The sequence below is a fragment of the Austrofundulus limnaeus genome, unplaced genomic scaffold (assembly GCF_001266775.1).
Source record: "Austrofundulus limnaeus strain Quisiro unplaced genomic scaffold, Austrofundulus_limnaeus-1.0 Scaffold39, whole genome shotgun sequence".
In the NCBI taxonomy this organism is placed as follows: Eukaryota; Metazoa; Chordata; class Actinopteri; order Cyprinodontiformes; family Rivulidae; genus Austrofundulus; species Austrofundulus limnaeus.
This window is the reverse complement of record NW_013952441.1, coordinates 151184-162029: the sequence shown is the minus strand read 5'-3', so window position 1 is coordinate 162029 and position 10846 is coordinate 151184. Positions and strand designations below refer to the sequence as shown.

Sequence of the window (10846 nt, the reverse complement as noted above, 5' to 3'; positions counted from 1 at the left end):
ATCCAAGTGGGCAAAGTTATTTTTTGAAACCCACATACATTTATGATTTTTGTCTTTTAGAATGCCAATCTGTGATGTAAATTTCTAAAACTGATGTTAAAACATTTTAAGCAACAGTTTTATAAAATCATCAGCTACTGAGCACAGTTTGGACCTAGTCCCCACATAATGGCTTTATTTATTTAACAGTTAAATGCATTGTTTTAAAAGTTAGCAAACTAATAAAAAATACAGCCACCTTCATGACTACCATCCTCCTCCCGGTCACGTTGTTCTCCAGACATAGGTTCCAGTGAGGATGAGGATGATGCACCAGCAGAAAATAAATGTCAGTTTCTGACACTTGGCTGAATTTGCTTGTAGATGATTTTTCTTTTCTCTCAATTTTTGTTATCCTCCCTTAGGTTTATCCTCCATTTTTGCTCTTCTTATTTTTTATAATTCATTTTCTTTTTCTTACTTCTTCTTCCTCTCCTTCAGCAAACTTTTCYTCTTCTTCTGTCTTTGTTGGTAGTTGGTAAACAATGAACTGGTGCATTATCGCCATCWACTGGTATTGAGTGYAACTACATAACTTTTTCTTTCCTCGCTGGCTGTGCCGGCCCACCTGGAAAAGTCCCGGTACTCCCAATGGCCAGTCCGTCCCTGCACATAAAGCAGAAAAGAGATTTGTTAGCAGCACTTGCTGTCCTTGTTCCTTTTGCTGAAACCAGGTCCTTTGGTCTGTCTGCCTCCAACCTCTTCACTTCCAGTTTGTCCTCCAAAGACATGACAAAAAAATGAGTGAGACATGAAAAAATCCACCTCGTTTATGTTAKTCTTGCTCGTCATTGTACCTTTGTCGTCTGCGCCAAACCACACCCACATACGAGGCACGCCAATTTATGTCCACCCTCATTAGCTAAACCCTAAACCCTGTGGCCACAGGCTGACCTGTCAATCATTCTGTGCAATGAAAGATTAAATGAATGGAGTTGTCTAAGGGATTTTCTCCAGATTGTTTGGCATTTGTTATAAATTTCACAAAATGCGATAAACATATTTTTTTGTAAACCCAAGGGAGGGCTTAGACTATTTGGGATGAAACAAGAAATAGAAGCCCGTACTTAAAGTCGTACACTTTCTTCATTCTCTGCGTGCAGCATTGTCTCATGAGCCTGTGTTTTATTTTTATTTTTGTCAGTTTGGGCATGGAGCACGATGGTCAGGGGAACCGTTGCGCCGACGAGACCAGTATGGGCAGCATCATGGCGCCACTTGTCCAAGCAGCTTTCCATCGTTACCACTGGTCCCGTTGCAGCAAACAGGAGCTCAACAGATACATCCAGTACGTTCTGCTTCGTCAGTCCCACTCTTTTATCTTTTCTTCCCCAGTCCCACAAYAGGTTTATGCTGTGACTGGTTTCCAAAATTTCCTCAGGCTATGTCACATTGATGACTGCATTACTCTCAATTTTTCCACAGCTCTTATGACTGCCTCCTGGATGATCCTTTTGAACATAAATGGCCCAAGCTGCCCGAGCTTCCTGGAATAAATTATTCAATGGATGAGCAGTGCCGCTTTGATTTCGGCGTTGGTTATAAAATGTGCACAGCTGTAAGTCCTGCTGATCAGCTTTAAAACTCAAARTTTTGACCCATCAGAGCAGCTTGACTAACTGAAGCTTAAATCTGTGTTTCTGGTTCAGTTTCGAACTTATGACCCGTGCAAGCAGCTGTGGTGCAGCCACCCTGACAACCAGTACTTCTGCAAAACCAAAAAAGGCCCTCCTGTAGATGGGACAGAGTGTGCACCAGGAAAGGTAGGAAATGTCATCAGTATTTTCTTTTACAGTATGATTTTAAAATAAAATTCTCTGAGGATAAAATAAAAAACAAGTTTCATTAAGCATTTTCAAAGCATCCAATTGTCATGTTCCATGACAAATTTACCTTTTTTATTTGCTTTTTTGCTGATATTGTCTCCTTTTTCATATGCAGTGGTGCTTTAAGGGCCACTGCATCTGGAGGTCCAGCCAGGAGCCTCAGGGACACGATGGAAGCTGGAGCGCTTGGTCAAAGTTCGGCTCGTGCTCCAGAACGTGTGGAGGTGGAGTTCGCTCCCGAAACCGACAGTGCAACAATCCACCGTGAGTGCTTTAGTAGCAGGACACTGATCTTGAAGACATCATGTTGTAAAGTATCAATGTAGGCAGTAGTGAAATCAGATTTTTATTTTTAATGATTTGTGTTCATCCATGAGCTAGAACACTTTGAACGTGCAAACGGAAAGTTGGACAGCAGACTTGTTTTAKATTATTCTTAGGAAAACATGGCCTCAGTTACAAAAAAAGGAGGAAAAAAACCTTTGGACAGTTGGCTCAGTTCAAAGCTTCTGTAAAAAAGACTATTTTGTTGGCACTTTTAATGTTGTTTAACATAAAAGATGTTAAGTCGTGGCAATATCACAGTGCATCGTCCTAATTAGCATAAAAATATACTCTAAAAATTAGAATTATTATAAAAAAGCTCTGTAGAAAACAATCCATAAGATGCAAAGACAACTGCAAATATGATCTGAGGTACTGCAACTGGCTGTCAAGCTTCTTCTAAACGCAGTAACTGTGTTTTACTGCTTTGGTTTCAGAGTGATAATAATGTTTTTGCTAATTTTCTGTCACACGATCATAACTCCCAGGGGCGCAGATGTTGGCAGGTATATTCTGTTTCAAATTAATTATATCGGTAGCTGTTTTAATAAGACAACCTGGTTTCTAAAGATAAAAAATAACTTCAAAGACAAAACTTTTTAAATTTTGGTCTGTGAATACATTTGCAGTGAGRTTTAGAAAACTGCACAAGGGGCGCCACCTGAAAKCTTGCCTAGGGTGCTAAATTTGCTAGGACTGACGTCACGATAATGCTTTTGGAAAGGCCCTAAYGGTTTATTCATCAAAAGTCTGTGGGGAAATCTGCAAAATATCATCAGGCAAAGGAGAGTAGAAGATACGGTTTGGGTCGGAGTGAAAATTAGCTTCTTAAACTGTGTTTTAGTTCARAAATTGTTTCTTAGTAAGGACCTTGTGTAGGGCTCAAACCAATGGCTAAATGTAAAAAAGTTTTAATCTACCTCAGTTTATCATAACTTGATGTTGATGAAATGAAGTTTATTTCTTTCCTTTTTGAGCTTTTGGAATTTTAGTACACACTGTTTCTCTCCYAAAAATGTACTTTTGGATCCTAAAGGATGCTAAAATGCCAAGGAATTTCATCGCGTTGTGTTTTTGTCATCGGTCAGGCCCGCCTACGGTGGCCGGGACTGCCCTGGCTCTGCTTTTGACTACCAGATGTGTAACACGGAGGAGTGCGCTGGCCCATACGAGGACTTCCGTGCTCAGCAGTGCATCCAGAGGAGCAACAAGTACCACAACAACATCAAGCACACATGGTTACCATATGAGCACCCAGATGGTGAGTCTGTAACAGTTTGCCTAAATGTTTTATGTTTTATGCAACACAAAGCATTCGTAGATGATATTTACAGGTGTGTCTCTTGGCACKTGTGTTCAGATTCACTTAGGTGTTACATAACTATCTGCAGATGCGTCTTTCCGATCTGAAAAGCGTTTTTGCTGTACCAAAGTGTATAAATGATTTTCTTTTTTGGGGGTGGGGTGGTTCTAGAGGCCCGTAAATGTGAGCTGAGCTGTAAGTCAAAGGAAACAGGAGAGGTGGTGTTCATGAACCAGGTGATGCACGATGGGACAAAGTGCAGCTACTCGGACCCCTTCAGTGTGTGCGCTCGAGGGGAGTGTCTGGTGAGTGGAACCAAAAGGATCATTCTGAGAACATAAAGGCAAACATAAAGAAACAATCTATGATTCTGGGAAAGCCCATCTTAACTGCATTTTCTAGTATAAAAAAACTAAACATGTACTCTCCTTCATTGTAGTGTAAAATGCGTATTTGTGTATTTGTATTTAAGATTTTCAATACCATGTCTTGAACACAGATTTTGTTATATCTCACATTTCACCTTGGACACTCAGTTGAGACTTTAATCTTTGCAGGACGAAGTTCTGTGTTTTGACTACAGCCCTGTTGTGTCTGAGAGTTTCTGTCACACATGACATCATTTTCTCTGCACATCTCCCAACTCGTCACATATTGACACTTGTCCAGGTTCCCTCTGCGTCAGGTTTTGACACGTTGGGTAACCCGCTCGCATCAGTTATTGAAGCACGGGGCTTTTCCGGGTTCGCGCCACATAGGGTCTTTGGGTTGGGGTCCATGCTTAATATTAGGGATCAGGGTTAATGGCTAATTTTAGGTAGTGAGTAGTAGGGTTGGGCATAATCGTATCATGTGCAATTAATCGTCAGAAAAACATTAATCGATTATTTTTTTGGCACTTGACGATTAATACGATTAATGCCACCAGGCAGCGTTCGCTTGGTGCTCCTCTCTGCTTCAAATATGACAAACATAAAAAAAAGGTTCTGTAATTTTCTTTATTTATCAACACAATTTAAAATTTGATGTATAGCTTGAAGTCTTTAATTTTGACACAATTTGTAACAGATTTTTACAAAGAGCAAATCTTTCCCACTAAATTGGTCATGTGACTAGAACATAAGGATGTCCCGGGACTCCAGGGGATTAATCGTCAAATTAATCGTTATCGACTAAATACCACAATTAATCGTGATTTATTTTCTGCCAATATTGCCCAACCCTAGTGAGTAGGGGTGCAACGATAGAGAAAATTCATGATTCGGTTCGGTTCAATAATTTAGTCTCACGGTTCGATATTTTTTCGATACRAAAAAGAGGCAAGTTTCTCAGTGAATCTGCACTCGACAATGTAGCCTAGATAGAGTGATCGAATGCAGATCCACTGATTCTTCAACACAGAGCATCTTCAGAAGATAAGCTGATAAAATAAAATTTAAAAATCTGTATTGTTCGATACAAGTGTGTATTGAACGGTTCGATACGGGTGCATGTATTGTTGCACCCCTAGTAGTGAGGTCAGGGATAGGATGTCTAGGGTTAATAGAAGTCAAATTTAGAGTTTGGGACAGTTAGTTGTCGTGCATTTTCTACACTTTTCAAAAACATCACAAGGGGCTCCTCCTCCTTATTCTCATCGTGTCAATAAATGACACGAGGGGGTTACCAGAGGGAATCTGGRCCAAATGTCGATATGTGACGAGTCGGGAGCGAGAATGGATTTTGCACGTCAACTTGCTCCGATTTGACCGACGGCCTTTTGCTGTTTCCCTGCAGCACGCAGGCTGTGACAAGGAGGTCGGCTCCTATAAACAGGAGGACAAATGTGGAGTGTGTGAGGGGGRCAACTCCCACTGTCGCACTGTGAAGCTCACGCTCACCAAGACCCCCAAAATGAACGGTAACTGTCTGATAAATTAATCTCACTTTTACTATCACATCACTAGTTATTGGTTTTAGGACCCAGAAACTTCTTTCTGTTTACCTGTACAGGGGGCCAAGTGTAAAATACATTTTTAAATTTTTTTAATTTTTTTTACATTTTATTTTACACTTGGCGTCCCATATAGTCAAACATTCATGTATTTATCTTTTTTGTTAGGAATGCTGAAAATGTTTGACATCCCAATGGGAGCTCGCCACATAACCATTGAGGAGAATGAGACCTCCCCTCATATAATTGGTGAGTAATAAAAAAAAGAACAATATCAGAGGTGTTTGGTGTAGAACTGGTCAATTTGGTGAATTTTAATTTTGTTCCTGTTCGATTAAAAACATATTCTTTCCCCTTAAGTTATAATCCTGAATATATTTGTCTTTCTTACTGAYAGCTGTGAAAAATCAGGTTACTGAGAACTTCATATTAAATGAAAAGAGCGATGACGCTGAATCAAAGACCTTCATTGAAAACGGTCTACAGTGGGAGTATTCGTCCGATGATCAGAGGGAGACATTAAAAACAACTGGTCCTCTGCACGAAGCCATCGTAGTTCTGGTGAGTCATTCTTCTGTTTTTACTTCACAATGATTTTATTTGCTCTGTTCCTATTAACTTCTCTCTGCTTTGCTGCAGGTCATTCCAATGCAGGAAGATGTAAAAATTAGCTTGACGTATAAATACATAATCCATGAGGACCTGTTGCCGCTTATTACGAACAACAATGTGCTCCTTGCTGAACTGGACACGTATGAATGGGCTCTGAAGAGCTGGTCCCAGTGCTCCAAGCCATGTGGAGGAGGTCAGTAAGTTTTTTCTGTAAAAAAATTAATAAATAATAATAATAATAATAATAATAATGTTACAACTCATCGTGTTCAGACAAACAGCTGCGAAAACCTGATGTGTGGGTCAGACTCTTATTATAGTTTTGATTTTCATTTGTATATGTTTTGTCTGATTGATAAGAAATCATGAAGGCTTTTTTCCCCCCAGTTTTAAAGACAAACTTCTATGTAATAAGACAAGCAATGTTTTGACTGTTCTACTAGGAAAATCTCTAGTTGGAAATGTCTCCAAGTCTTCAAACATTCTGGTTAATAACAGATTTCTGGTTTTCAATCTCTGATGTAATATAGAGTATAAGATTATTTCCTTAGTTAGTTTGACTTTTTAGTTTGCTGGAATATTCACCATGCACACTTGTACCTTTATTAGGCATACAGTATACAAAATATGGCTGCAGGAGGAAAAGTGACAGCCGTTTAGTACATCGCAACTTTTGTGAAACCAGTAAAAAGCCCAAGCCCATCCGCAAACGCTGCAACATGCAAGAGTGCAGCCAACCAACGTAAGTCCTCTGCAGCTATAAACCATCGAAGTACTGCCATTATTGTCTGCTGTTACTGCAGCATCATTCCCACATTGGTATGAATATAACTAATAGATAAACATGTTGACTTTAAAAGGTGGGTGGTAGAAGACTGGAGCCCCTGCAGTAAAACCTGTGGGAAGCTGGGCTACCAGACCAGGGTGGTGCAGTGCATGCAGGCGCTCCACAATGGCACAAACCGGCCCGTCCACAGCAAACACTGCACTGCCGGTCGGCCGGAAATGAGGAAAGCGTGTAACTACACTGTGTGCCCCGCCCAGTGGAGGACGGGGGCGTGGTCTCAGGTAACAAACCATAACAAAAATGAGTTCAACTGGTTGTTGTTGCTAACTGTAGCAGGTAGTGTTAATGTGTGCTTGTTAGTGTGGAACTTCATCTGTCAGATTTGATTGACACTCTTAGAAATAGGTTTATTATTTACTTAAATGTATTTGTTTTCACTGCATAAATGGCCAGAATGGAAAAATAAAAAACTGATTATTTTACCCAGTTAGCATAAACTTATAGACAGGTCTAAACAGATCCATACAGTGACCCCCTTGGTCCAAAATCCTTAGCTCATGGGAAAGAAGTCAAAACTGCAGTTCTAAGATCTGGTTTAAACATGTCTGATGGCTGTTTCAACAAATAGTTTAGGTATTTTAGGCTATATTCCCTCTTCATAACAAACATTGTGGAAAGTAGTGATGTTCTCTAGCACCGATTTCCTGACCCATTCTGATACCAGCATCGGTGAAACTGATCTAATACTGATACTTTGTGCAAATGCACAATATATATTTTTTACTGTACTATACAGTATATATGTATATAAATGTATATGCATATGTGTTTATGTATATGTGTATATGTGCATTGGTATATATACATTATATACAGTATATCACATGTGCATATTGTGGGGGGCTTTGTTTGTTTGTTTTCTTTTATTTATCTTTCTTTATTCTTCTCACCCTCTCCTGTAGTGAGTTGCAGTAATGTGCAAATTTCCCCATGGTGGGATCAATAAAGTTTTATCTTATCTATCTTATCTCTCTTATATACAGTATATATATACTGTAGTGTATACATATATAAAGTGAATTTTAAATCATATCTTCATTTTTCACTTAAAACTCTGAAGTATATCGATGTAGCGTCCTCATTTGCAATATAGCCGATATAATACAACAGAAAAATCAAACAGAGGACACCTACAAAATATGTGAAAATTATGTATGACACAATAACAAAATGAAGTAAAATAGTTAAATAATTGAGTTAGTTTTTGTTTAATTATAAAAAAAAAACTACTATAAAAATGAAAACTTACTTTTTAAACTATGTTACATAAACATACTGAACATGTAAATAACATAGACTGATTGACTGAGCATGTGCCGCTGTGCTTACCCAGGCGAAAGAAAAAGTAGTTCCCACCTACTGTGAATGATTTAGACAAGATTTCAGTAGTTTAGCTACTTTCCACTGTGTTCCTGTTWATGATGTACATTACCGGAAATGACTGAAGYATCAAAGTGTCAATATTTTGATTTTAGAATCGAYATTTGAACATAAAGTTTTGGTATTGGTGGTATCAATATTAGAGTATTGATCTGCACATCACCAGCAGTGGCATTTTCTATGCAATAAGTTGTTTGGATTATTCATACTAATAAGCAATCTGCAGTTATTACTTAAATATACAACAAAGTGAAGGTCAACCCAAAATGTTTTTAAAGTAACTTTAAAATTTAACATGAGTTTTTTTAAATCATGATTTATGATTGGGTTTAATATTAATGTTTGTAAAGAGATTAAACAGAGTAAATCGCTATAGATAAACTATCTTTGAAGGCAGTTTTTCTTGTCTGTATCTGCTGGTGAATTTTTTTACACACATATTAAATACTGGGAGTGCCTTATATTCAACATCCATCATATGCTAGAATATAAAACTAGAGTAATTGGGGTGAGAAGCAGGACTTTACATATGCTCCTGGCCTCTTCTGCTGCAGAATTTGAACAACCTCCAGCATGAATATGTGCAAAGTAACACTTCATAACAAGTGCACTCTGCTTTAGAGGTAAGCTATGAATATATGTGTCTACGCAGGTGCACAGAGGGTGAAGGAAGCATTTTTTTTACCCCACAAAGCTGGTTGGAAAATGTTACATTGAGTAAATTATGTTGCATGCTCTGGTTTTGTTCAGCTGTTATAGAAGTCTCCAGGAATAAACGTACAGAAATATCAAATTCACTGATCTGATGGAAGCGCACCTTTTGTTTTTGTGTGTTTGTGTGACAGTGCTCGGTGACCTGTGGCGAGGGGATTCAGCAAAGGCAGGTTGTATGCAAGGCCAGCGACAACACGGCTGGAGAATGTGAGGGCGAGAAGCCAGAAGTAGTCCTTATCTGCAAACTAAATCCATGTCCAGGTGAGATCCGGTTACATGTCAGGAGGAAGTGGTCTGTGTTGTGATTTCTTGGCTGTTACAAGTTAAAAAGAAACAACTCCTAAAATTGGCAAAAACTGAACTCAATCTGAATCCCACAATTTTCACAACAAACTAGTGAAAATAAAAATCCATTACTGATAACGATTTTTTTATTTAAAACGTGCAAATTAAAACTTCTCAGCAAACGAACCTGAGCAGTATTTACACCCAGACTGTGTATGTTGTCTGCCCACATGTGCTTCTCACAGCTGGAGATTCTCTGTGTGGGATGATTTTAACGCATCTTGAAATATTCTGTATTTGGAACCTAGGAGGTCAGGGTATAAAATGAAATTAAAATGAATTTTTTGCATAATATAATATAATTATTATAAGAATGTGGACATAGAAATAGTAAAAGGTTTGAAGAAAGCAACTTAGAGTTGAACAGAAAGCAGCAATTCTTTGACGATTCAAGAGATCTTCTCCAGCCTTACCTCTAAAGAAAACATTTTTATTGAACCTTCATCTCTACATCTAATAATTTCTTTTTAATACATTCACTGATGTGATGATGATGATGGTTTAAATCATAATATCTGCAAAGCGGTAGCACTGCTTCTCTCTTGTAACTCCTTGAATTGTTGGCAGTTTCTGAAAAGAACTCTTTCACGGCTCTAAAGCTACATTGAATATTCTTAAACTTGTGAAAAAGTTACATATAAAGAATTGTCAAGGGTAAAAAATGACAAAAAAATTTTTTTTTTTTTGCTATTGGAAAATGGACGTGTTTGACAAATTGTTTTTTGTGCCAAAGTTTCCTCTCATTTTAGTGTATTTTTCTTCCAAGAAGCCAGAGAATTATATATATATATATTTTTGTCATTTTAAAAAAGCACTTTTCTTATGACAATAACCACTGCAAAGGTCTGGCATTGTTGAATCTACTATAAAATGTTTTTGAAACGCTGTTCAAACACATGCTTGATGTTTGGACACTGCCGTCTTTGTGTTTTTGTTCACTTTGGCACAGATAAAACCAATGGTTGCATATGATCTAACCTAACTCTCTGTGTGGACTCAAGGTTTTTCCAGTTCCTTTTCAGACATCTTTCTCTGTGATTTAAATTCCTTACACATGCATGTAGTACACTTTAATTTATTGCTTTTGCCAAATACCTAAGGAATAAATGTTTTCTCATTTGACAGTTTCAGTTCATTTATACCAGGTGTGTCAAACTCATTTACACAAGTGGCTGAAAATCAAAATTGAGTACAAACCAAGGTCCAGTCTCTCTCACTGTTTACTGAAAAAATATAAAATATCTTTACCAAATTATATTTTATGTAGCGCTTAAAACATATTAACTTTAACAAATAAAGTAAAATGATTAAATTTAGAAAGACACATCTTTAGTATTCATTTCTTAAGCCTTATTCTTTCTCAACAACTTTTTTCATTTATTATACCTTAAAGATACATTTGATTACAATCCAGCAAATCATTGAAACACGTGAAAAACTTCACTAAAAGTCAAATTACTTGACATTAAAATAAGAAGAGAATACAGAAAAAGATAAATTAATTCTCTGTTGCTCTTGCGACC

The 10846-nt window shown here is 37.8% G+C and overlaps 1 protein-coding gene across 2 annotated transcripts in view; it reads left to right on the top strand.

Annotated features, from left to right (window-relative positions):
- The window catches only part of adamts14 (ADAM metallopeptidase with thrombospondin type 1 motif, 14), a 51624-nt gene that overhangs the window by 38213 nt on the left and 2565 nt on the right, over positions 1-10846 (top strand). For both annotated transcript variants that reach the window (XM_014006974.1, XM_014006973.1), the window contains exons 8-20: positions 1184-1327; positions 1465-1597; positions 1689-1802; positions 1981-2129; positions 3278-3450; positions 3664-3797; positions 5269-5392; positions 5594-5674; positions 5823-5986; positions 6065-6230; positions 6647-6779; positions 6898-7105; positions 9110-9239. In XM_014006974.1, coding sequence (XP_013862428.1) covers positions 1184-1327; positions 1465-1597; positions 1689-1802; positions 1981-2129; positions 3278-3450; positions 3664-3797; positions 5269-5392; positions 5594-5674; positions 5823-5986; positions 6065-6230; positions 6647-6779; positions 6898-7105; positions 9110-9239 — 1853 coding nt within the window. The remainder of the gene's footprint in view (positions 1-1183; positions 1328-1464; positions 1598-1688; positions 1803-1980; positions 2130-3277; positions 3451-3663; positions 3798-5268; positions 5393-5593; positions 5675-5822; positions 5987-6064; positions 6231-6646; positions 6780-6897; positions 7106-9109; positions 9240-10846) is intronic.